Source organism: Mastacembelus armatus, chromosome 13 (assembly GCF_900324485.2).
Source record: "Mastacembelus armatus chromosome 13, fMasArm1.2, whole genome shotgun sequence".
NCBI lineage: Eukaryota > Metazoa > Chordata > Actinopteri > Synbranchiformes > Mastacembelidae > Mastacembelus > Mastacembelus armatus.
The window spans coordinates 24,707,736-24,734,492 of record NC_046645.1 but is presented as its reverse complement, the minus strand read 5'-3'; the positions used below and the strand labels follow the sequence as shown (position 1 = coordinate 24,734,492).

The 26,757-nt window shown below is 45.8% G+C and overlaps 2 protein-coding genes across 3 annotated transcripts; both read left to right on the top strand.

Annotated features, from left to right (window-relative positions):
* On the top strand, positions 1 to 17,493 carry abcc5 (ATP-binding cassette, sub-family C (CFTR/MRP), member 5). Of its 2 annotated transcripts, none has more exons than XM_026316573.1 (30): positions 1 to 143; positions 1,291 to 1,428; positions 2,408 to 2,511; positions 2,985 to 3,140; positions 3,903 to 4,047; positions 4,543 to 4,776; positions 5,089 to 5,262; positions 5,458 to 5,605; positions 5,691 to 5,839; positions 6,440 to 6,547; positions 6,935 to 7,098; positions 7,573 to 7,789; positions 7,915 to 7,986; positions 8,102 to 8,226; positions 8,358 to 8,430; positions 10,506 to 10,709; positions 10,788 to 10,931; positions 11,353 to 11,446; positions 11,529 to 11,698; positions 11,831 to 11,977; positions 12,432 to 12,561; positions 12,656 to 12,938; positions 13,048 to 13,234; positions 13,317 to 13,406; positions 13,675 to 13,864; positions 13,969 to 14,128; positions 14,215 to 14,293; positions 14,550 to 14,663; positions 15,508 to 15,672; positions 15,878 to 17,493. In XM_026316573.1, exons 2-30 carry the CDS (start codon positions 1,339 to 1,341, stop codon positions 15,977 to 15,979), a joined length of 4,218 nt encoding a protein of 1,405 aa, XP_026172358.1. In that variant the 5' UTR covers positions 1 to 143; positions 1,291 to 1,338; the 3' UTR covers positions 15,980 to 17,493. The 2 variants fall into 2 exon arrangements, with proteins under 2 accessions (XP_026172358.1, XP_026172368.1); XM_026316583.1 differs by having other exon boundaries at positions 36 to 154.
* An 830-nt stretch (positions 17,494 to 18,323) lies between these two features.
* rnpepl1 (arginyl aminopeptidase like 1) lies at positions 18,324 to 26,745 on the top strand. Its single transcript, XM_026296591.1, has 11 exons — positions 18,324 to 20,249; positions 20,828 to 20,968; positions 21,152 to 21,303; positions 21,408 to 21,524; positions 21,600 to 21,835; positions 22,140 to 22,253; positions 22,465 to 22,577; positions 22,949 to 23,057; positions 23,261 to 23,488; positions 23,843 to 23,985; positions 24,082 to 26,745. The coding sequence occupies exons 1-11, from the start codon at positions 19,761 to 19,763 to the stop codon at positions 24,409 to 24,411; spliced, it is 2,172 nt and encodes a 723-aa protein (XP_026152376.1). The 5' UTR covers positions 18,324 to 19,760; the 3' UTR covers positions 24,412 to 26,745.
* Positions 26,746 to 26,757: the final 12 nt, after the last annotated feature.

Sequence of the window (26,757 nt, the reverse complement as noted above, 5' to 3'; positions counted from 1 at the left end):
CGTTTCCCATGAAGCCCTGCGCCGTTACTGCTGCAGCCTCAGGGAGGAGGAGCTGTTTACGGAGAACAGCGAACCTGAAGGAAGACAGGGAGGACGGTGCAGCTACCGTCACAGCGCAGACAGACGGACGGTCAGACACACAGGTGAGACACAGGTGAGCAGGTCACCGACCCTGCTGCAGTTCGCTGCTTTTATTTTCTGATGGTCCGAGGGCAACGCGTCCAATAACAGCACGTGCTTTTATTGTGAAGGACTCACATCCTCAGTTATCTTTTATTCTGGAAGGTTCTTTTATTTTGCAGGGTTTTTCTTTCTGCCTCTGTACTACTAATACTGTCTTTGTAGTATTACTTTGTAGTTGCATTATTTTACAGTGACGTGACATTACTGTCTCTGATCCCGTTTATTGATATGTTCACGTTTTTTATAAAATACTGTTTTACTGCATTATTACATGGTATTACTGTAGTACCCTGTGCAGTAACATCAGCCTTGTTTAGAGTAAAGTACTGGAGAAATGATTGTGTAGCTTTTTTGTACTAGTACATGTTTCCTGCAGTAACATGATGACAGGCTGTGTCTGTCATATTCCTTCAGATAGTGATTGTGTTTTTTAATCAGGACTTTTGTGTATATGTTTATGTACATATAGTCATGTTTCTTTCCATTTGTGTTTCTCTTTATAGTACTCTCCGTAGCTGTCACCTCAGTAGTACTGACAGGAACAATACCTTTAATACTCCTCATATTTGTATGTTAACACTATGTTTACTGATATTTTGTATGTAGTATTATGATTATTAAATGTATCAGTATTAGTATTTGTATTAGTAAAGTATGTGTTTTGTTAGTACTTGGGTAGTATTCCTACTCTACTTGTTGTCAGTATTTTCATACTTTTTTAGAGCTTTTTTATGTACTTCATTGTACTCTAATGTACTAAATAATACTGTAATACAATTCTGCTGTTTGCTGCAGTGGCAGTATTCTGGTGCAGGCTGTAAAATACAGCAGCTGCACTTCTGCACAGGATTTCTATGATGTACCTGTAATATTACTACATTTTCATCTCGTGATCTTATAAATGAACTTTTCACATGTGAAATATCTGAAACCACGTGCTCCTCCGTCATGTGACTGTATCACATGATAAATTCACTGCTTCAGGGACCTGATGTGTTGCTTCAGTTTCTATCTGCACTAATACTTCTAATTTTACTGCGTGAAGTAAAATGCAGGTAAAAATTGATCCTGTTGCTCTGGTGTGTGATGCCCTGATGTCTGTGTCAGTTTGCAGTGAGGGGTCTGAGGTCACAGCTCCATGTGGTCTGATAGAAAATGAGAGAACATGACTTTGGACGAAGCGAGCCGGGGTCTCTCCAACCCCACTGTGTCGCTCCTCTGGGGTCAGAGGTCAAACTGCACCAGGTGAGAGTAGCATCGGCAGCCGGGTGTTTCCACTCAGGTCACATGACTGTGTGACACGTACTTTATGCTGAACAAACACTGTAAAACAATGTTTGAAGAGTAAAAACTATGAGGTGAATTCATACAAGAACTAAAAGCTGGTGAAAATGTGTTAAGTCAATACAGTGAAGAAAAAACAGTATGTTCCTGTTTCAGTGCACAAACATGGTGAGTTCATCAGGGTTCAGGATAAAAGAAAGAAGGAAGTGAGACTTGAAAGCTGAAACTGAAATCATGGAAGAAGCTGCAGCCTCCTCTCACCACATCTTTGTTTACATAATGAAGACCCGCCTTCACTGATGCTGAAGGGATCCAGCCATCTGATTGGCTGAGGTTGAGAAGATGCATGGCACCTGATTGGCTGATGCTTTGAGAAAGTATGGGGATGTGTGTGAGCAACGTGAGCTCTGCACATGCTCAGTAACAGAGGGAACTGAGAGGAGGCTGTAAACACACATGGACCCTCGTTAATATGCAGATGGTGACAGTGAACTGAAAAACTCATTATAAGTGTCTGTTCACTTCATAGTGCTGTTGATGATGTTATTAATCATTTATTTTTCATATTTTGAATTCGTCGTTACATTAGTATAGTTCACTAAACTTTAGCTGGAAGATACCAATCACTTTGTCTTTCTGCACTCCACCCTCACCTGAGATGGTATCTTCCAGCTTCTGATTGACTGAACACACCTGATCCAGGTGATAAGCAGTAAGTAGGGCAGGGATAGCTGAAAAACAGGCAGAGCAGTCACCCTGGAACAGGCCCACACCTGGTTTATAGGATAGTAATTTTATTACTGCTGAATTTTATAACAGGATTACAGTAATGACTGTCAGAATGTTTGTGTTAGTGGTATCGTGGTTTAAATACATTTAAATAAGGAGATGATGACGATTTGTTGTGTGTGTGTGTGTGTGTGTGTGTGTGTGTGGTCAGGGTGCACTGGGTCTGTGTGAGGACAGATCAGCTGGTTGCCGTGGTAAAGAGTTGAAGGAGTTGGAGGATGGAAACCCAAGCAAACCAGATGGAGACACCAACAGGTAACACACAGGCACAAACTCAGATGTCCACAGGTGTGATTGTAGGTCCTCAGGTGTGATTGTGTGTCCACAGCTGTGATTGTGTGCCCTTAGGTGTGTTTGTTTGTTCTCAGGTGTAATTGTGTGCCCTCAGGCGTGTTTGTTTGTTCTCAGGTGTGTTTGTGTGTCCACAGGTGTGATTGTGTGTCTTCAGGTGTGATTGTGTGCCCTTAGGTGTGTTTGTTTGTTCTCAGGTGTAATTGTGTGTCCTCAGGCGTGTTTGTTTGTTCTCAGGTGTGTTTGTGTGTCCTCAGGTGCGATTGTGCATCCTCAGGTGTGATTGTGTGTCCACAGCTGTGATTGTGTGCCCTTAGGTGTGTTTGTTTGTTCTCAGGTGTAATTGTGTGTCCTCAGGCGTGTTTGTTTGTTCTCAGGTGTGTTTGTGTGTCCACAGGTGTGATTGTGTGTCTTCAGGTGTGATTGTGTGTCCTCAGGTGTGATCATCCGGTCGACAGCGCAGGTCTTTTCTCCTTCATGACATTTCATTGGCTGACTCCTTTGGCCACACATGCCCGCAGCAAAGGACAGCTCCTGTTGGATGACATTTGGCCCGTGTCGCAGAAGGAGTGTTGCTATGAGAACAGCCGGAGGTAGGTGGAGCTAATAAAGTTAAACTGTTTACACTAACGCACAATCAGTGTGTTTGTCTGTTAACTGCAAACACACTGATAAAACGTTTTGTTCGGCATGTTTATGTGTTTAGAAACAAGAATTAAGCTGAATCTCACCTGTTCTACATGCATGCTTATTTACATACTGACACGCCCACCCATCCAAATATGGTCATATCATTTCCTCTGATGGCCCCACAGGCCTAATGCAGAGTACCAGAGTCCAAAACAAGCAAAACATCATCAAAAAGGTTCAGCTCCTGCAGCCTACTTACAGTTTTGGAGTCTTATGGACCTCAGGCCACAGAGTGCAGGGCACACTAACATGATGTGTGGATACTGATATGTTTCATCTTTCTCCAACAATACAACAATACAACAAGCGGGAGGCTGCATAAAGCTGATAAATTATGAAATCCAAGTCTTTTTCCTGATTTTTGTGTGATTTCTGTGATAATACGCTAAGAGGCCATCAAATTACCAGGCTAAGAACTTAATCTTCTGTCCCAATTGTCCTCTGTCTGATTCCGGTGCATGAACAAAACGCTGACACTCCAGTCTCTTCGGTGTACAGGGTTCAGTCAGTCAGTCCCTAACTGCTGTGATCCTTCTGTCTGGACTCAGGAGGCCTGAATATGACCATGTCCGCTGTGGTCCTGTCACTGTGTTAGCACAGACTCTGTGTGTCGGAGTGTTTTACTGTAGAATCAGTCTCTTAGTTCTGCTTCATGTGGTCCTCAGGCTGGCATCTCTCTGGGACGAGGAACAGAAGACAAAGGGCAGCAAGGCGTCTTTGTGTTCGGTGGTCTGGTCTTTCTGTCAGACTCGACTCCTACTGTCCATCCTCTGTCTCACTGTCACACAACTGGCTGGATTCAGTGGGCCGGTGAGTCAGGACCGCTGACATTGCTGTGATCAGAAACTAGTACCTGAATGATTACTGTGATTCAGCTGGCCCCCATGAGTCAGACCAGTTAGACCAGAAGATCAGGGAGACCAAGATTAGAATGATCAGTATGACTTGAGTGGTTACAGCAACAATACTCTGACTCCAATCCAGAAAGACCAGTATGACCAGTGAAACCAGTTATATTGAGACTACTAAGACCGGTATGACTAAACCCATGTGATCATGATCACTATGACTGGTAAGATTATTTTGACGGAGACAATTAGTTTAACTAGTAAGAACAGTGTGATCTGTACAACCAGTATCACTACAATGACAGTATGATCAGGAAGACCAGTTCAACCAATAAAGCCACTGTCACCAGCAAGTCCAGTATAGCATTAAGGCCAGCATGACAATAAGGCCCAGTGCAACCAGTGGGACTATAATGACCAGTATACCCAGTAGTAAACCAGTGCTGTCCTCATCCAGGCGTTTGTGGTGAAGCGTCTGCTGGAGTACACCCAGCAGGAGGAGTCTGACCTGGGCTACGGTCTGCTGCTGGTACTAGGTCTCCTTACCACAGAGCTGATCCGGTCCTGGTCTCTGGCTCTGACCTGGGCTTTGAACTACAGGACTGGGTCCCGGCTGAGGGGGGCTATACTCAGTCTGGCCTTTAACAAGATCCTCCGGCTCCGCAGCGTCAGGGACAAATCCATGGGACAGGTACTGGGCTCCTTCAAGGTGTTGGGTTGTTTTTGTTTGTTTTCATGGTGTTTGTTTTATTTGATTGTTATTGTTTGTTTTGCTTCTTTTTTGCTCCTTTTATTTCTTCTTTCACCTCTGTCCTTCCTTATTCCTTTTCTTTCCTCTTTCTTTCTTTCGTTCTTGCCTGCATCCACTCCAGTCTAGTCTTTATTCCTTCCTTCTGTAAGAAAGAAAAGATGGACTTATTTCTGTCTTATTCAGTCTGGGATTACTGTTAGTATGAACTGTACACATTGTAGTACTTTACTAGTAGTTTCTTGTGCCCTCCAGCTGGTGAACATGTGCTCCAGTGATGGTCAAAGGATGTTTGAAGCAGCAGCAGTGGGCAGTCTGTTAGCAGGAGGCCCCCTGGTGGCCGTGCTCGGCGTTGCCTACAACCTTTTTGTACTGGGACCAACTTCTCTACTGGGATCGGCCGTCTTCATCCTCTTCTACCCAACTATGGTCAGTTCCTTTCTCACTGAACATCAGTTGTATGAACAGTCTGCAACGTCTATTAGTTTAATATTTAGTATTAGTTAAAAACAACATTTCTTTAAAGTGAGTCTGGTATGGAGTTTTTTTTTTTCATGGTACATCTATAATGAGAGGACCTACCCGTAGACCAGATTAGGTGCATTGATCATGTTTTCTGATCAGATGTTCAGCTCCAGACTGACGGCGTACTTCAGGAGGAAGGGAGTGGCCGTCACTGACAAGCGAGTGCAGAAGATGAATGAGATCCTCAGCTACATCAAGGTCATCAAAATGTACGCCTGGGTCAAAGCCTTCTCCCAGGATGTTCGCCGTATGTACTCACCTGACACACACTCACCTGGTGGGCCAGTTAGTAACAGGCAGATGGTCTTGATGAGCCCTGTGTTTTCCCTCAGGTATTCGTGAGGAGGAGCGCAGGATCCTGGAACTCACAGGTTACTGTCAGAGCATCACAGTGGGCGTGGCTCCCATTGTAGTTGTGATTGCCAGCGTGGCCACGTTCTCCACCCACATGTTACTAGGATACGACCTCACAGCCGCACAGGTACTTCACCTGTTTTAGGTTTTTACTCTGGTCGTGACTTTTTAATGTTTCTAATGCTGGGAATGGTCCTGTGGGGTTTGTGTTTGTTTTTTGTAAAGTGCCTTGAGATAATTGAACTGGGATTTGGTGCTATACAAATAAAACAACTTGAATTGCATTGAAATAAATAGAAACTAAAAGAGCATATTTTTGTGGATGAATTCTATGTGTCACCTGTTATAGATCACCTGTTATCATCATCTGTTAGCCAGTTAGTCTTGCTACACTTATTTATTGCACTTAGCATTGTGGCTAACTGGCAACTAGCCATATAGCAGGCAGTTGCTAACTGGCTAGCCTAGTATAAGTTTCCTTTGTGTCCGTTCACATTGAAACATCTTGACAGACCCCTGGCTGATCTTTCTATAAATGTTTTCCTTATGCCTGGAAATGTTATGGCAGGTTAACAGCTAACATGACATTAAGACTTCTTTCATAGTTTCTATCTTTAACTGCATTTCAGCCTCTCCTGCGTTTCTTTATGTATTCATCTTTAACAGTGGCCCTCTCTGTAATTATCTACGTATGCTAACAGAGTTTGTTTCCCGTATGTGTCTCCAGGCCTTCACTGTGGTGACGGTGTTTAACGCCATGACTTTTGCCCTGAAGGTCACTCCGTTTTCTGTCAAGTCTCTGTCTGAAGCTTCAGTGGCCATGGAGCGATTCAAGGTCTGATTTCTGACTGCAGTCTCCCCCTGAATATCCAACCACATCCTGACTTCCCATCTTCAGTACATACCCCGTTATCTACCCGCCTGCATACCAACTCTTTACCTACACAAATAGCTACTTTTCTATATACATACTTCCCTTCCTACCCTTTTCATATCTACTTGCCTTTCTTCTTTCTGACTGAGTCTATTTACATATTTACCTTGGTCCTGTTTGTGGTGTTGGGAGTTTGGAGTGCTCAACTGTTCTCCAGCCGCCTGTTGGACAGATGGATAAACAGTTGGATGAGTCAGCCAAACCAAACTCAAATCAAACTCTAACCTCAGTAAAATTAAAGGGCTCTGCCACCAGTTTGATCTGGTTTGATCTGATCTGTCTCTTCAGAGTCTTTTCCTGTTGCCGGAGGTCGACAGTGTTCGTGCGTTACCTGGAGATCCTCAGGCTGCCGTGGAGATGTGTGGGGTCAGCCTGGCATGGGAGGGGGGCGGACAGAGCGCACAGCCCAGCCCATGTGTCCGAACATCCAGCAGAGTCCGACACAGGGACAGGTAAACAGCAGGAAACAGTCAGCAGGAATATGGGTGTTGTACTGGACCTCTGGGTGAAGAGAGTGCTGACCCAGTTAACTTTTAACAGTTGGCCTTTGTTCCAATAGTCATGACAGAAAGAATGACTTTTGAAATACAAATGACTGAAATCCTCAGCTTAAACTGACCAAACGTCTACACCTGCACAGTTTGTGGAGTTTTTTAAAGTTAGGATCTAGAAACCTGCCCGGGTTCCAGACCCCTGAATTAGTGCCCATGTGTATGATTTGTCCGTGCATGTGGAATAGAGTGAAAGCAAATGTCTGATTGTTAGTTCCCTGGTTCCTCTGACATGCTGCTAGTCAAAGGCAACAATCAGTGTTCCCAGTTCATGGCATATGTGCAGCTCTGTGAGAGTCTCCACAAACATCACACCTCCTGTCCTTCCTGGACTGTATCTGGGGCAAGAACTGAACTGTGTGCGATGATTTCCAGAGACAGAGCTCCCGTTCTGCAGGAAGAGGAGGACGAGGAGCAGGAGGAGGTGACTGGCTCTCTGCTGAGAGGAGGCGGAGGAGCTGTAGCCTCAAACCCAGAGGAAGAAGAGGAGGATGAGGGGGAGGATGACACCTCCCCTCCCCTCCTGTCTGTCCCCCACGTTGCCCCACGTCTTCAGAGCACCTTGCACTGCATCAACCTGAGCATTCAACAGGTAAACCCATGATTCAGGTCTCACAGCTGCAACACAGCAAAGTCTAAATATGAGTCTCTGAGTTTACTGTGTCACTAATACCTGTCTGACTGTGTCTGACTGACTGTCTCTGTCCATCTGTTCAGGGGAAGCTGGTCGGTGTCTGTGGCAGTGTCGGCAGTGGGAAAACATCCCTGATGTCTGCCATCTTAGGACAGGTGATGTTATCTTCACCTGTGGTGCCACATTAAGCTGTAGCATTGGTTCTCCTTGGTCACCCCTACATCCTGCAGTCACCTTGAAGTTACTGATTGTTGTTTTATGCACTGACAGATGACAGTGTTAGAAGGCACTGTGGCTGTCAGAGGAAGGCTGGCCTACGTCGCTCAGCAGTCCTGGATCCTGAACGCAACACTGAGAGACAATATCCTGTTTGGACAGGAGTACGAGGAGGACAGGTGAGAGAGGAGCACCTGCTCATGCTCACTAAGACCTGTGACCGTAGCCCTGGAGGAAAGTCTGCTGTTTCCTCTGGTGTACCTCTGAAATGGTGACTGACTCATTGACTTGTGTTGTTCTGTGTGTGCAGATATCAGTCCGTGCTGAGCGCCTGCTGTCTGAGACCAGACCTCGCCCTGCTGCCCAACATGGACCTCACAGAGGTGACATCACTTCCTGTTTGTATCTTAGTATAGACAGTGCTCTGTAGGTAGAGGTATGGGCCTCCACACAGCGCCATCACTTCTACATGTTGCTCTTTTAAAAAATGCACTTTGCCCGTGCTCTTGGTATGTTTGTGCCCTGTGCAGCAAAGATGCGAGGAGAGACACAACAAGATGGAAGTACCATGAAAATCACATAGCACAAAATGAGGTGAGGTGTTGATATTTTACTGACCAATGAGAAGAGACGTCGAAGGAAAAGATCTGTTTCATGCTGGTAATAGTTTAGAGTCCATCAGGAGGCAGATATCTGCAGGAATCATGTAGAGCTATTGATTATTCTACTGCTACAAAGCTACCATTAAAGCACCAGGAACAGACATGCTACCAGTTGCCTTTGATAAAATTAGTATAGATGAGGTGCAAAGCTTGTTAATGAACTCACTGATTCCCTTTTCCACTGCAGGAACTTACCAACCTGTAACCTGGTTCTCCCCTGAACCTCAACCTTGTAAGAACTGTGTGAGTCTTGGTATAAACTTCTTGTGTTTCCACTGTATTGTACAATCCTGAAAAGTGCCTATAAAAGTCAGTAAAAAGGCTGTCATGTTTTCAGCACTGCTCTCTGCCTGGGCTTGCACGAATCCATTGGTGGTCCAAAACTGGATTTGGCACAGTGAACTGCTTCATAATTTTTTTGATTACCTGATTTTTTTTTTTTGACTGCAGCATTGTGTTCCTTTGTTTTTCTATAATCTTCTCCCCTCTCTGTATTGGTTGCACTGTCTTTGTTGGTCTGCTCCAACAATTGGGGCACAACATTATTTAGTTTCCTTTGAGAAAAACAAGGCCAGGTACCAAAACTTGGATTCAGGAGCAACATGACGGATTCTGTTCTGGTTTTGGTACCGTGGACTGTTTGTTTAAACCTGCCCATCTAGTCTACGTGTGTTTTATGTACTTGACAGTCTTTCCAGAAATGACTGTTACTACATGCCATTTGAGTGTTCAGTATAGTGGCCTCAATGAAGGAGTCAATGAAGGAGTTCAGACACCTTGGGGTGTTGTTCATCATTGAGGGAAAGATGAACCCTGCAATCCACAGTGGGATTAGTTTGGATTACAAGTCATGTCAAAGCTGTATCACACTGTTGTGCTGAAGTGGAGCTGAACATGAAGCCTTTGATTGGTTGATCTACTTTTGTTCGGTTTCTGAACAGATCTGGAAATGCCTCAAGATCCTCCAGGAAGACCTGGACAATGTGGCATGTACTTATGGATATGTTTTGCTATATGTTGTGTCTCAAATTCTCCCAGAGGTGGAAAATATTACTGGTCCATCCTTTGATTTCTACCTGAAGGATCTCCTCTCCACATACTACCTTGTCGTAATCCTCATCTTCAAACAATCAGGATCGACAACTCCACCTTCATCCATTGAACTTGAACTTTGATATAGTATCGGCGACTAAACTGAGACATTAATGCAGTGGAGAACAGTGTAACAGAAGCAGAGCCAGAGACAACAGATGCATGTTACACTATGTTTTGAAAAAGTTCTGCAGTGGGAAAGCGCTCGTACTTCATTAACATAACACCTTGTTCTGATCCAAAGATCACCAAGACTTCTGAGCTCATTTTAAATCCTCAAACCCTGATCTTCGCTCTGGCTCCACCACCTACACACCTCCGAAAATCAAGCAGAGTAGTTGAGGGGCTGTATGCGAGGCTTAGCTCAGTAGCACCCCAAGCTGCCTTCATTACCATTATAAGGAATAAATGAAAAACTGATACTGTTGTTTGAGTTCCGGGACAAAAAACTTTTTTGCCACAAAAAACCTTTTTTGCCCCAAGTATAGCATCGAATGAGGCAGGCTCAAATTTTGAATGGTGATCACCTTTCCAAACCAGGAGAGGTTGTCTTGTCCGAGCCTTTACTCTAGAAAACAGCATTTAGTGTTTTTATCTGAATAACTGACTTTAGTTCTTTAGCTAAACTGTTGATACATGACAGTGTGTTAACATCTCAGCAGAATTGCAGCTTACTGAAGAAGTCCATGTGTCCGTCCCATCAGATTGGAGAACGTGGTGCCAACCTCAGTGGCGGGCAGCGTCAACGAATCAGCTTGGCCCGTGCCCTTTACAGTGACCGTGACATTTACATCCTGGATGACCCGCTCAGTGCCCTCGACGCTCATGTGGCCAATCACATCTTCCGCAACGCCATCAGAAAGCAGCTCCGCGACAAGACCGTCATCTTTGTCACCCATAAGTTGCAGGTAAAGCTTCTGACAGCTGCAGCGAGGCTTTCCTGCAAATGGCTACCATGGAGATAACCTGTCAGTGTTTGTATGCAGTACCTGGTGGACTGTGATGATGTCATCCTGATGAGAGATGGGAGTATAGTGGAGCAGGGTAACCATGACAACCTGATGAAACTAAATGGAGACTATGCTGCCATGTTCAACCACTTCCAGCTGGGAGATACTCCACATGTAGAGGTACCTGTCTGACCGTCTGTCTGACCTTCTGTTTGACTGTCTGACTGTCTGTCCGACTGTCTTTCTGACAGTCCGTCTGTGTCTGTCTGTCTGTCTGACCGTCTGAATAATTATCTGTCTGTCTGACTGTCTGACAGTCCAACTGTCTGTGTCTGTCTGACTCTCTAACTGTCTATCCGACGGTCTGACTGTCTGTCTGACCATCTGTTTGACTGTCCAAATGTCTGACTGTCCGACTGTCTGTCTGACTGTCTGTCTGTCCGACTGTCTCTGTCTGTCTGACTGTCCAACTGTCTGTCTGTCCGACTGTCTCTGTCTGTCTGACTGTCCAACTGTCTGTCTAACTGTCTGTCAGTCTGTCTCTCTGTCTGTATGACAGTCCAACTGTCTGTCAGACCGATTGACTAACAGTCTGTTTCAGGCTCCGAGCCGGAAGAAGGGTGGCTCTCAGAGAAAAGCAGCAGACAGTAAACCCGGATCAGTGAAGAAGAAGGCACCAGCCATCAAGGACAACGGTAACCAACCACCCTGCTCTTTGATCTTGTTCTGTTTTGTATTGTATTGTTTTTCACTGTATTTGATCATGTGACATTAAAGGGGAGGAGCAGCAGTGCGGGGGCGTGGCCTGGCCTGTGTTTCGGCTGTACATGGCAGCATGCGGTGGCTTGGCATCCTGCCTGCTGATCCTGCTTCTGTTCATTTTGAATGTGGGAAGCTCGGCCTTCTGCCAGTGGTGGCTAAGCTACTGGATTAACCAAGGCAGCGGGGTAAGATGCTGTTCCTCATCACCTCTTTCCTCCTTCCTCCTCCACTCACCCCTACAGCTCTCCTTTCGTTTTTGTCTTCACTACACTGCTCCTGACTCCTCTTTTCTTCTCTTCCTGTTCCTTGTTTTCCAGAACACCACAGTGGTCCGGGGGAACAGCTCAGAGGTGAGCGTCAGCATGAAGGACAATCCCATGATGCAACACTATGCCACTATCTACGCCTCCTCCATGGGAGTCATGTTGCTCTTCAAAATCATCAGAGGCATCGCTTTCGTCAAGGTCAGGACACGACGAGCGTCACAGTGGCTTTCTCTGTGCACAGGAATTATGGAAATGTACCACCAAATGCATTTGATGTATTTTATTTGTTTCTGCTCCTTACTTCACTTCCTGTTTGACATGGTGGTTCTGATGTGACAATAGAGGAACTAAGTCCTAAATCAGATCTGAGTCCTGTAATATTGAGTGTGTGCTGGTTAATTCAAGCTAAAGGATCTTTGGCTGAGTACAGACAGAATAAACAGTTAGTTTGATTGGCTGTTATTATCCACAGCAGTGCTGCAGCTGAGCTTACAAGCAAAGACAGGATTATTTTTGGCTTATCCAGTAAATTCTTTGTGATACTTTGTCAGGTCAAAATTACAACTTTGCATATGACTTGTCTGGAGTGTGTCATGAGTTAAAGGCCCTCAGTGCGGAGCTGTGCTGAATCTCTGTCTGCTGGTCTTTGCAGGGAACTCTACGAGCCTCCTCTAAGCTGCATGACGAGCTCTTCTACAAGATCCTCCGGTGTCCCATGAAGTTCTTTGACACCACACCCACGGGACGAATCCTCAACCGCTTCTCCAAAGACATGGACGAAGGTGAAAGGCCAACATCACTGTCTGAAAAGTATCTCACTCACTGATGGGGCTTTTTGGAAACTTTGGTGATAACTTCTTCTGTATTTCCTTATAGTTGACACTCGTCTGCCCTTCCAGGCTGAGATGTTCATCCAGAATGTGATTCTGGTCTTCTTCTCCCTTGGCATCATCAGCAGTGTTTTCCCATGGTTTCTGGTGGCTGTGGGTCCTCTCTTTCTACTCTTCGCAGCTCTCCACAGTGTCTCCAGGGTCTTCATCCGAGAATTGAAGCGTTTGGACAATGTGACAATGTCGCCCTTGATGTCCCACATCACCTCGAGCATCCAGGGCCTGGCCACACTGCAGGCCTACGACAGGGGCCAGGACTTTCTCAACAGGTCTGTGTTGGAACCACAAAATATACAGAGTAGAGAAACTATCTTTATATTCAGGCTACGATCCAGCACCTGAAGACCACATCCAGACAGAGTATGTTGTTGTTTATAGGTACCAGGCCCTGCTGGACCAGAACCAGGCTCCATTCTATCTGTTCAGCTGTGCGATGCGCTGGCTGGCAGTGCGTCTGGATGTCATCAGTGTGGCTCTGATTAGCATCACTGCCTTGATGATGGTCCTCATGCATGGACAGATCCCACCCGCCTATGCCGGACTTGCCATCTCCTACGCCGTGCAGGTGAGTTAGTACAAGGCACCTGTAGGTTACCTGTGAGAAACCTTCCAAGACTGTGATATGACGGTGTCGGTCCCTCCTTCAGCTGACAGGGTTGTTCCAGTTCACGGTCCGCTTGGCCTCTGAGACTGAAGCTCGCTTCACCTCTGTGGAGAGAATCCACCACTATATCCAGGTACTGGGAACACACTCATTTCCTGGTGGTTACACTGGTTTTTGATGGTTTCTAACTGGGTCTGGCTGCAGGCTGTTGGAAAATAAAACAGAGGGCAAGTTTTTGTTTATTTTAGTGAAACATCTCATCTTTAAGGACGTGGTTTGTTCACTTTGTGTTTTAGACGTTTTTTAGATTTAAAATAGCTGCTGCACTAACGTCAGTTCTGTCCCAGAATGGAGAACACTATTTCACTAATCACTGCTTGTGATGTTCTATTGGGTCTCAGTCCCTGTCCCAGGAGGCCGCAGCCCGGCTCAAAGATCGGACTCCTCCAGCTGACTGGCCCCATCAGGGAGAGTTAGTGTTCAAGGAAGTGGAGATGAGGTACCAGGAGAACCTGCCTCTGGTCCTGAGCAGGATCTCCTGCACCATCCGGCCCAAAGAGAAGGTCGGGATTGTGGGGAGGACCGGGTCAGGTAGGACGGGGTTCTGGGTCTGCAGAGGTGAAAGTCTGCATTGAAGAAGAGTTTGAGAGATCGTGTTGCTCTCTACCTGTCTTACTCTCTGTATGTGTGTGCAGGGAAGTCGTCTCTGGGCGTGGTTTTGTTCAGGCTGGTTGAACGTTGTGGAGGATCCATCCTGATTGATGGCGTGGACATCAGTGACATTGGACTGGCTGACCTCCGCAGCAAACTGTCAATCATCCCACAGGACCCGGTCCTGTTCAGTGGGACAGTCAGGTAGGTAGCAACACCTGACAACACCTGTTATTTACCACATTTGCTGAAACCACATCGGATCACATCAGTTTAATATTTGGTTTCAGGTCTAATTTGGACCCCTTTAAACAATACAGCGAGGAACAGATCTGGGACGCTCTGGAGAGAAGTCACATGAAGGAGTGTGTGAGTACAAAGACAGATGTTCGCAGTGCCAGAACCGACTTTACACCTGTCCAACTGACATGTCACCTGTCTGACCGACATCTCATCTCACAAACTGACTTTATCTGTCCCACTAACCACCCAGCTGTCCAACTGGCAACTCACTTGTCTGACCAATCTCTCCCCTGTATGACAACCATCTCACCTGTCTGATGGCTTGCTCACCTGTTCAACAGATCAACCACCTATCTTGACTAACTTCCTGTATGTCTATCAGGTATCCCAGCTGCCCCTGAAGTTGGAGTCAGATGTGGTGGAGAACGGAGAAAATTTCTCAGTGGGAGAGAGACAACTGTTGTGTGTCGCCAGAGCCCTGCTGAGGCAATGCAAGGTGAGAGACAGACAGGGAAACTCTGAGGGACAGACAGGTAAATTCAGAGAGATAGATATGTAAACTCTGAGAGACAGAAAGGTAAACTCTGAGAGACAGAAAGGTTAAACTCTGAGACAGACAGGTAAACTCTGAGACAGACATGTAGACTCTGAGAGACAGACAGGTAAACTCTGAGACAGACATGCAAACTCAGAGAGGCAGACAGGTAAACTGAGAGACATACAGGTAAACTTAGAGGTAAACTCTGAGACAGACAGGTAAACTCTGAGACAGACGGGTAAACTCAGAGAGACAGAGGTAAACTCTGAGACAGACATGTAAACTCTGAGACAGACAGGTAAACTGAGAGACAGACGGATAAACTCAGAGAGACAGAGGTAAACTCTGAGATAGACATGTAAACTGAGAGACAGACGGATAAACTCAGAGAGACAGAGGTAAACTCTGAGATAGACATGCAAACTCTGAGAGACAGACATGTAAACTCAGAGAGACAGACAGGTAAACTCAGAGAGACAGACAGGTAAACTCTGAGAAGACAGGTAAACTGAGAAACAGACGGGGAAACTCAGACAGACAGACAGGTAAACTGAGACAGACAGCTAAACTCTGAGAGACAGACATGTAAACTGAGACAGATGTAAACTCTGAGACAGACAGGGAAACTCAGAGAGACATACAGGTAAACTGAGAAACAGACAGGTAAACTCTGAGACATATAAACTCAGAGGCAGACAGAAACTCTGAGGCAGGTAAATTCAGAACTCACTCAAGGAGACAAGCTGGTTCTTGTTTCCCACGCCCCTGGATCCTGACATCTGATTGGCTGGTTCTGTCTCAGGTGTTGATCCTGGACGAGGCCACGGCAGCCATGGACCCGGAGATGGACGCTTTGATCCAGGAGACAATCAGAACTTCATTTCAGGACTGCACTACCCTGACCATCGCCCACCGCCTCCACACTGTGCTTGCCTCAGACCGCATCATGGTGCTCAACCAGGGAAAGGTACTCTCCCCTCTGACCAATCAAATCTCAGCACCTGTACATGGCCATGACTTAATCAGTTACAGCACTTCCAGTTTTATGTTTTTTATTAGTTTTGTCACCACAGACACTTTCCACTTTTGAAAACATAATATTTATTATTATAACAGAGTTACTGCAGACGAAGTGCAGGTAAACAAACATTCCTCTGATGTGATTGATCCAGGTTGTGGAGTTTGACGAGCCATCTAAGCTGCTGGCCAATGAGAACTCTCGGCTGTGCTCAATGCTGGCCGCTGGGGAAAACAAGATCTCTGTCCGAGGATGAGGATGAAGAAGGACGCAGTAGGGTGGAACTGGGTCCTCTTTCCCAGTTGTGCCACTGAAACCAGTATAAACTTCAGCTGAAGAACACTTAGAGAAAGGTGCTGTTCCTGTACTGTTCATGTTGAAGACACAAACTGATCTCGGAGCTGCTCTGGAATCTCTGTGTCATCATCATCTCACTGATCTACTGTTGCTTTTTTGCGACATGAAATCGTTTTTGTTTTTGTGACCTGATATGAAGCAGGTCGTGGTTCTGGTTTTGGTTGTGATAAACAAGTCATGAGATAGTGTGGTCACACCTTTGACGTTTGGAAAAATGAGGCTTAAAGAACGATTAAAACTTAAATCTAATATCTGCTTCTTTAGTCTGAGATTAGAAGATTTTAACCTGATTCAGCTTATCGGTCTGTGCCGTAGACCTCCATTGTTGTCCAAAAACTATTAAAAACACAGCAGGGAGCCACACCGCTGCACTGGCTCACATGGTTCTTCCTCATCAACAATGGGAGGTCCATCTTTTTACAAAAACCAGCTCCAGACACTGAGAGCAAAGGTTACTTTTTACAGTCTCTTTCTGTTGCAGCTTCTCTCTGCTCACAGCAACATCTGGACATGGTTTTTGAAAAAAAGACCGGCCTCCCATGTGAAACCAGCTGTGTGACGCTGCCACACTAGTGGCAGCAGCGAATGTTAACCATCACAACATTGCTGAAAGACACTGTACAGGTGCATTGTGGGAAATGTAGGATCTAGTCTAAGAGTATAACCTCTTGACTTCAGTATCCAGTTAGTTACCAGCTCGCTTTACTTTAAGCTGCAGTCAGAGGTCTCGTTAGTTTTTGGTTCACACAGTTTAGTTTAAAGGTCACGTGACCTAATACGACCTCACTACTGGTATCGTATTTTACGTTCAGCGATAGCTCTGTATACTGTTAGCGTAGCTTAATGTTTCCATGGTGACAAACTGAGACGTGTCAGTGCAGTGATGCAGGATAAAAGCTGAGGGTCTGAACAAAACCTGCAGGTTTCTGCTTTGTTCGGCCGAACGCTAAGTTTAAAATACCACTTTGTGCATACTGTATCATATTATTTTGTAGATAATCTAATTCTGAATGTTTAGCGTGTTCCACAGACCCATGTGACGGAAAGTGGACTGTGTGAAGGTCACTGTGAGAAACAACAGCAGCTGATCCCAGGGTCTGTGTGGACGCTCACTGACCTCATGTCTGTCAGACTCTGCAACAGGAAACTGACAGAAATAAACAGGTTTCATCGGGTTTTCTCTACAATCTGCTCAGTTCATCTGCAGATTAGCTGTTTTACAGTTTAGAGTGTGCGTCAGTGGTTTCAGTCAGAATCTGATGGTCGCAGCTAAAATCTTTTTGATTGAAGTCCCCAAGGAGAACAGTGAAATCTTTTACTCTAAATGTGATGCTTTCTCTCAATCACTGTGTAAACTGCTGTTTGTTGGTTTTAGTTTGTTTGCTGCTGTTCCCTTGTAAAAAAAAAACAAAACAGTGACATTACCTTTTATGTGTTTAAGTAGTTTAAGTAAACACAGATCAGTTTCTGCTCTTGTCAGGATGTTTGGCTTTGATTGTCTTCACAATTTGATGGATGGAGGTTCGGACTCATTTGTCCTTGTGTCCCTGCAGCCTCACCACCAAAATAAAAGCCTGCTTGTAAAGGACGAAGAGTTTTCCTTTGAGAAAAACTGAATGAGGGTCAACACGTGAAAGTTAGTTTGATTGTCACATGAAAACCTCTTTTTTTTTTTTTTTTTTTTTCTCACTGATCATTTAACAAACAGCCTTGTAAGAAACTGTGTTTGCTGTGTTTTCCTAACAGCCTTATAGCATGACTGATAACTGCCTTGTTCATGGTGTGGGGGTGGGGGTATGTCAATAAAACTATTTTAAGATGAAAAACTTGTCACTTCCTGTTGCTTCTGCTCACTGAACTGTGGGATTTTAGCATTTCAAATGTTTCAGTGGGATGAGACACACTTCAAAATGCCCTAAAATTCATTTCCTCCTTTAATTGTTTTTTTAATTTCACTTAGAAGAAACAAATGAGTGATAGATTAAAAACATGACTCCACTTCTTTGGTCAGTACTCAGCTTTAAAAACCTCCTTTCAGACTCTACAGTGAGAAGTTTTTCATAAGGTGTCCATACATCTGCAGGTCCTTTTATTTGTTGAATCAATAAACGCATGTTAACATGGTCTGTTTATTGCCCCTGGGCCGGGGGAGATAACTTGTTAGTGAAATGCATGACCTTTGACCTGCCGGCAGCTCCGCAGCGCCCCCTCCGGCAGACACAAACTTTTCTGGTCTTGGGACTTCCTGTTTGTCCGGAGCTGATTCTCCTCTGTCCCCCCAGGTCTCCTTCGCTTTCTTGGGTCTCTCTCGGATTAAACTCCCCCGTTTCTCCTGGTCTGTCCTCCGCACTCCCACTCTTATCACCATCATTTCACTGTAAACACACCGGGATGACCTGAGCTCAGTGACCGGGACTCAGAGCAGGGAGCCGGGCTGATTCCACCGGAGGAGCCGGCGTTGGTCTGGTTCTTGTGCTCCGGGTCCTGATGGATTTTACTTAAACTGTTTATCCTTTAAACGACCAGTAATGCGCTCTCTGGTGCTAATGCTAATTAGACTACCTGCTAATTAGCCGGCTGTGCTAACCGAGCTAGTTCCATTAGTGAACGCTGTTGACCTGCGAGTGTTAAAGTGCCTGATTTTTAAAGCGACTGGTCCTAAAGCTAAAGGTGCTAATTCACGGAGCAGCTAGCCCCGGCTAAAGCCGGGTTTAAATGTAGTCCGAGTTTGGTTAAAGCGAGTTTTTAGTGGGCTAAAACTGGGGCCCAAGCTGAGAGTCTGGGGAGTTAAACTCGGTTTTTGACTTAAGTGACTTCTTTTTAGGGTTTGATTCAGGTTTTGTGCTCAGTTGAACTTTTGTGAAATTTTGAATGCAGTTTGGCCTGTTTTGCACAGAGTGGGATCCAGTGTGTGGTTCACAACTGGGACTGAATGTGGATACATTTGGTAAATGTGCTAAAACTGGGCTTTAAATGCGGCTCCTGTGCTAAATTAGCGATTAAATGTAATTAATAGTACCAGGTTTAAGTTTAGTTCTGGGTGCCAAGTGTCCTTATGGGTGTTAATTTACCATTAGAAGTTAAATTAGACTTTTGTTTAATGGAGTTTTGAATTTAGCTTTACCTGACAAAGGGCTAAATTTAGTCAGGTTTAATTGTAGTTGAGGTTTAGTTATATAGAGTTTAAATTAAGCCCTGGGCTTAAACTTTGTGTTGTGTGTTAAACTGGGTTATAAACGTGTTGTCTGCTGGGTTTACTGGGAGTCCGGAAGAACATAGTCCCAGATTAAACCCCACTTACCAAGTGTCCTTACTGGTGTTTACTACTGGTTTTAAGTTCAATTAGACTTTTATTTAACAGTGTTTTGAATGTAGTTGGACCTGGTTATTTCTAATTTAAATTAAGTCTAAAGTCAAAACTAGTCTAGTGTTAAACTGGGTTATAAATTAGTCTTTACTTGGTTTGTTCTGGATCACGTGTGTCTTCCTTTTGTTAGACTGTAAATGGGACTTGAAGGCCAGAGCAGCACAGTTTAGAGTGTTTGAATATGGTCTGACCTGGTCTTGTCGATCCCTGTAAAGACAGTGTCGGGTCTGAGGTTTAAAAAGTCCTCAACTGGTTCTTGTTAGATGCAGTTAGTCCAGGTCTAAGTGGGATTTAGTCCCAGGTTCAGCTTGTGATGGCAGAGCTCCATCAGACTCCGGCCTCTCTGTGCTGCTGCCGTAAATCCCTGCCTGTCTCTGGTGCACGGTGTGTCGGGGACTCTAGCCAGCCCTCAGCATGTCCAGGTCCTGGGGCCCCACGGTGTCCCCTCATCGATGTGGCCTCAGCATCCAACTTCCGGTGCTTCCAGCTGAGACACTTCCACCTGGACCTGCGACTTAACTTTGCTGTGAAGGAGATGAGTGGCTGGCTGGTCCTGGACCTGGTCTCAGTCCAGCCCGGAATCCATACCTTGATCCTGGACTCCCACTCCTCCCTGCTAATCCACTCCATAGACTGTAAAGTTCCTGGGTCTGGACAGGAGGAGCCTGTCTCCCTCACGTACCGGGTCGACCCATTCACAGATTACGGATCAACGCTCAACATCAGCCTGCCAACATCTGCTGTGAAACCGGGACAGCTGATCCAGATCACAGTCCGCTATACCACTACAGATGGACCGGCGGTAAGAGGACCCCAGGATACACCTGCTCCTTTAGATGTTTCCATTATTGATTAATCTGCTGATGGGTTCCATAGTGATTGATCAGTTGTTTAGTTCACAAAATGTGAAAAATGTGATTTTCCGTTTCCTGAACACAAGAGTCCAAATCCCAGAGACCTGCTGCTGCAGTCTGTTCTTGGACTCAAGGAGAAACACAGCAAACGCTCCAAAGGAACAGACGGTTTCTGTTTTTGTTTGAAAGTGAACTGAAATGATTATTGATTACAGCTCCACATAAATCACACGTCTGCCAAACACCCACGATATCACGTCTACAGTCCGTTCTCGACTCTCATCCAGGGTTTAAGGGTCACGTTTCACTAATCTGCCAATTCTCTTCTCAGATGATTAATAGTTGAACTGTAAAGTGTCGGTGAACTGTGGAAATCATCCAAAGTGACGTCTGCAAATGTCTGAGTCCACAAACCACAAAATCTGCAGATTTCCTGTGACAGAAGAGAGTCACTGTTGAATAATGATTATGATGATGATGATGATGATGATGGTAATACTGACGATGCTCCTCTGTGTGTCTGTAGATCTGGTGGTTGGACTCAGAGCTCACCTGCGGTCAGTCCCGACCTCTGGTCTTCACTCAGGGTCACTCGGTGTGTAATCGCTCCTTCTTCCCCTGCTTCGACACACCTGCCGTCAAGAGCACATACAGCGCTACTGTCCGGGTGGGTCATGACCTCAGACCTGTAATCCTCACAAGCCCTCTGTCACCTGGACTGTTTTTCTTTCCCTCTTTTGTTTGTACTTTCAAATGTTCACACCCTCATCAATCAGCTCGGGTTTGAAAAATGAGGGAGGATTTGAGCTGTGGCAGGTTAACGAGAAACTCTCCTCCTCTTCGCCTGCAGGTCCCAGATGGAGTGACGGTCCTGATGAGCGCGTCTCGGAGCTCCTACTCTAAACAGGACCGGGTCTTTCAGTTCTCCATGGAGTTTCCTGTTCCATCCTACCTGGTGGCGCTGGTGGCCGGTGAGCTGCAGCATGTAGACGTTGGCCCGAGGTCGGTGCATTATGGGAAATGCAGTATACAACATTGAACACAGCCTAAATGTCAGGATGTGTCTGGTCTGCCTGATGTGACCTTTGACCTCTGCTTTTTTGCAGGAGTCGGTTGTGGGCAGAGCCGTGTCTGTTGTCGTGTGCGGTGAAGAAGCTGGGGGGCAGCGTGGAGCGTTGGCTGGGCGTGGCCGAGGAGCTGTTTGGACCGTACCTGTGGGGCAGGTGAGTCAGCATGCTGTGCTGTTCATGCTGTGAGGATTAAAACCCACCTGCCCATCTGACTCACCTGTCTGTCAGGTGTGACATCGTCTTCCTCCCCCCCTCCTTCCCCATCGTTGCCATGGAGAACCCTTGCCTCACCTTCATCATTGCCTCCATCCTGGAGAGCAGCGAGTTCCTGCTGATCGACGTCATCCACGAGATCGCACACGGCTGGTTCGGAAACGCCGTCACCAATGCCACCTGGGAGGAGATGTGGCTGAGCGAAGGCCTGGCAACCTATGCCCAGAGGAGAATTACTACAGAGGCCTACGGTAAGAGTACTGCAGACAGTACCACATGCTACTCAGCCCTGCAGCAAGAGTACTACAGGAGGTAGTACTGTCAGTGAGAGAATTTATTCAGTTTTATTTGCAATAGATTCAGAAGTATTTATAGTATTAGTACAATTTCATTAAAACACCCCATAAAAAACCTTAATTCATTCATATCTATAATTAGGAGGCACACGAGCAGCGCTCTGTCCACATGCTTTGAATGTATCAGTGTAACGTATATGTGTCTGAACAAGCAGTTACTCAGTAGTACTACCGTAATTTTCTCCTCCTCCTCCTGCAGGTGAGACGTTCACCTGCCTGGAAACTGTTGTCCGATTGGATGCCCTCCACAGACAGCTGCGTCTCCTTGGAGACAACAACCCTGTGAGCAAGTTACAGGTCAAGTTTGAGCCAGGTACCCCATCAACACACACACCAACACCAACACCAACACCAACACCAACACCAACACCAACACCAACACCAACACCAACACCAACACCAACACCAACACCAACACCAACACACACACACACACACACACACACACACACACACACACACACACACACACAGGTGTGGTCACAGCAACACAGGTGTGTTTACATCAGTGTTCCCTCCTCCAGGTGTGAACCCCAGCACTCTGATGAACCTGTTCACCTATGAGAAAGGTTTCTGCTTTGTGTCGTACCTGTCACAGGTGTGTGGAGACTACAGGCGCTTCGATGGTTTCCTACGAGTACGTAAACACACACACACACGCTAGCAAGGCTCCGTCCTGTCACATGTAAATTTATTTGAATGAGTCTCACACACACTCATCATGTTTTACATAAACGTCACAAACCTGGAGTGTGAGCAGGTGGATGTGCTGATCACACCCAGTTCCACCTGATGAAAATGTCATTTCCTCCTGTGTAATCCTGTGCAGCTCTGAAACTAAAACACGCTCCTCACATTTTCTTTTCATCCAGACCTTTGGTTCTTCATCGCAGAATCAGCAGTAGAAATAAATACCTGCAGAAACAGTTTTTATTCTTCACACACAGCCTTTTCAAAGTGACTCGGGTCAGAGCTTAGTGTGACAGTCTCTGTCTGCTGTGGTTTCAGGATTACATTGCACAGTTTAAATTTAAGAGCGTGGTGGCCCAGGACCTCATCGACTACTTCCTCTGTTATTTCCCGGAGCTGAAGGACGCTGCAGTGGCTCAGAGAGAAGGTGACCACACCTACAGGAAAACTACAGTACTGCAGTACATCCAGTACACATGTATACACTCAGTGTCATAGTTAGGTACACCTGTACACCACTGCACCAGTACACCTGAATGGGATCCAGCATGTAACATCTGTCAGCAGACCTGTTTGTGACAATGCTGTTTTGTTGACACCCCCCCCCCCCACTTCCGGTCCTGGTCTCAGGTCTGGAGTTCGAACGCTGGCTCAATGGCTGTGGACCTCCTCTGTGTGAACCGGATCTGTCAGCAGGAGGCGCTCTGATCCAGCCAGTCCAGGATCTGTGTGACCTGTGGAGGACTGGAACCCCTCCAGACCTGCAGTCCTTGATGTCCTTTGACCTCTCAGCCTGGAGCACCTTCCAGATTGTCCTGTTCCTGGATCGTATGTTGGACCACTCGCCACTTCCGCACGGTCAGTACTACTGCTACTGCCACACAGTACTCCATTATAGTACTACTAATATTAATAATACTATACACAAACCCGGTACAGAGTATGAAAAGACTGATGGAGACAGCTGTTAACTTTAAATGATTAGAAAACAGTAAAACTTTAATTCCAAAAGTATTGTAAGATACATGAGACTAAATATTTGTAGTTTTTGTGACTGAAACTGAAAAAAGTCTAATTTGATGAAAACAGACTGAATCCAGTTCCTCTATGACCACAGGTGTGACCAGCTGTGACTCTGAGCAGATTCACCTGGTGATGTGTGTTTACCTGTGGAGTACTTCCTGACTTTTCCTTCTGTCCACACCTTTCTAGATGTGATGTTGAGTCTGTCTAGCTGTTACTCGTCTCTGTTTGACGGTCTGAATGCTGAGATTCAGATCCGTTGGCTGCAGATGGTGGTGAGGAACACGTTCCACCCCGACCTTCCCCGAGTCCGAGCCTTCCTGCACAAACACGTGAGAAATGAACTCGTACTGCTGCCAGTGTTGCTGCTACTACTGCTGGCTGTGGCATCTTTCTCTCAACGAAATTTAACCATTTCCTGTCCACAGACATCCAGGATGTACACGGTCCCACTGTACGAGGACCTGGTTGCCGGAGTGATGAAGTGTGTTGCCGTGGAGATTTTCTACCAGACACAGCGTCGCCTGCATCCAAACCTCAGACGGACATTACAGCAGATCCTGTTTCAGACTACCGCCACCCCAACCAATCAGAATGGCTTGACACTCTCCGTCATGCCCCCCTCCCCCTCCTCCTCACCTTCTACCTCTGCACAGGTGCCTCCACCTGCTACCACAGCAACCGCCTCCACTGCTGCTGCCACCAGCGCCGGGACAACCGCTGCCATTGCTCTGAGGGATGTCAACGTCTCTGCGTGATGCCCACCTGTGCTGTCACATGATTAGTTGGCTGGTGACAGCAGCAGCTGGGTGAAGCCTACTGATGCAGAAAGTTGAAACTCTACTTCCTCTTAACAGGAAGTTCACTCCAAGGACGTTTAAAGTCCGAGCTATGGCAGGAAGAGCCTGGAGAGATTGGGAATAATGAGGACAAGGGGTCAAAGGTCACGAGTCAGATCCACCACTTCATCACATGACTCTTTTTAAGATGTTCACCTGGAGCCTGGACTTCCTGTTTGGACCACAGCATTTGTTGTCCTTTAAACCCACTTGCTGTTCAAGCTGCGTCTGGCGGCCCTATCACGGGCCTTTCACGATCGGGTGAATTTACACATTTTTACTCCTCAGTGCAATTTAACTGATAACTTGAAATCAGGTGTTTTATTTTATTGGTCTCATCTGCAATTTTTCTCTTCGTCTCTATGAACTGAAATTTTCACCGAGTAGCTGCAGTTGACTGGAGGCTTCTCTTTTGGTTCTGCTGCTCTGGTGTATCTGTGAGCTGTGGCCATGTTGCCTGTGGAGATTTATCAAAGCACATTAAGCCCCACCTGCACATGGCACAGTCCAGTTTATTGGTGACCTGTTGGTCCCTGTTCTACCAGTCTCTGTTAGCCCTGAAAGTCCTGTATGTTGTGAGATGGAGCTGCCGTGGATGCAGCACATCCCACATGCCCTGGCGTGGGGAGTTTAGAGACCAGAGCAGCACTTTGAAGTCTTCATCATGTCCCTCAAACACTTCCTTAATGGCAAGACGTTTCATCTAGCTCGGGCCATGAAGGGTGCACCTGTTCTGGAACAGAGCATCAGATTGCATCCTGGTTCCACAACAAGATAACACCACACACTTACCTGAAGGTCCACAACAAGGAAAACAGGATTTACTGGACGACATGATGACATGATGAGTGTAGGAGCCGTCACCAGGGGGCAGGTTTTAGTATGCACTGGTCTGTGGTCTGTACTTCCTTAGAGCCCTGTCAGTAGGTCCTGACCTTGCCCCCCACAAGTCTCTTGTTCTTTGGTCTTTGTCAGTATGGCTCAGGTTTTCAAAGCTGCCCCTCTCTCGAGTGCGGTGCTACGGTTGGTCAGTAACTGTGATGGTGAGATCATATCAGTAACAGAGCAGTGACGTGTGAGGAGCTGTTTCCTGTTTCTCGTAGTTCAGTGATCGTCTCCTGAAACTACAAAACATGAACTGTGACAGAGAACATCTAACCCATTAACCTGAGGACACAACTATAACTACAACTCCAACTCCCATGGTGCATTTCACACAGCTGCCATTAGCTCTGTTTAACACTTCATTGACCTACAGCAGCTAAGGCTTGTGGGTAATGAGGTATTCAAAGACATTTCTGTTGTGGAGCTGTCAGATGAGCTCGTTTAAACTTTCATCATCCTATCCTGGAAACTAGCTGCTGTTCCCATGACAAACTGGAGGAAGTCTGTTTTCCTGGAAACATCCTGGTAATTTACACCTGAACTGCACCTGGATTTTGGAAAAGGTGAACGTTTCTGGGCAGAAAGTCTTCAGGCTGGTGAGGCCTTCCTGTCCGTTGACTTTAGAGACTTCACACTGTTTCACAACATGTAGCTGAAAACATGCAGGCCTTCAGGACCCTGACACACCTGCAGACCTGGAACCACTAACAACCAGCAGTCACCTTAGTGGCCTTAATGTTGCCTTCACTGCAGCTGGGAACTGAGAGCTTTATGAAAGAGTTCATCTGGTGCTGTTTTTCTTCTGTAGTGCCTCCAGCAGTGGAGGAACATCTGTACAGGTACAAGTGTAAAGTTTAGTGGGACGAACCAGAACATTTCCTCTAAAAATCACAGATAAGTTCAGTTGACACTTTAAACTACTAAAGTTAAGAAACACAAAAACTTGACCAGAGTATCTGACAGGAAGTGACTTCATTTTGTTAATTGAATAAATGTTCTGATCCAGACTGAATGACATTATCGCTTGGGCAGTGTGGGATCACTTTGAGTTAAAAATCTAAACAAGAAAATACATTTTATTTTTACATTATAGAGACAAATTTATTTTAGCTGGAACATGTGTATCTGTCACCATCCTGTCCTCGGCTCTGAAAAGACCCACTGTTTCTAGCTGACCCTGAACGCCTCTTGGATGAACGTATGGTTTTAAATAAAAACTGTAAACTAAAAACTTGTTTGTTCTGGGTTTTTCTGCGTTGTTTTAGTACTTTATTCTACAGCTTCTGAACATTGTCAAAACAAAACATTAAAAATGAGTGAAACTTTTTTTTTATGTTGTTCAATTAGTTTTCTTCTTTCTTTCTTTCTATTATCGTCAGT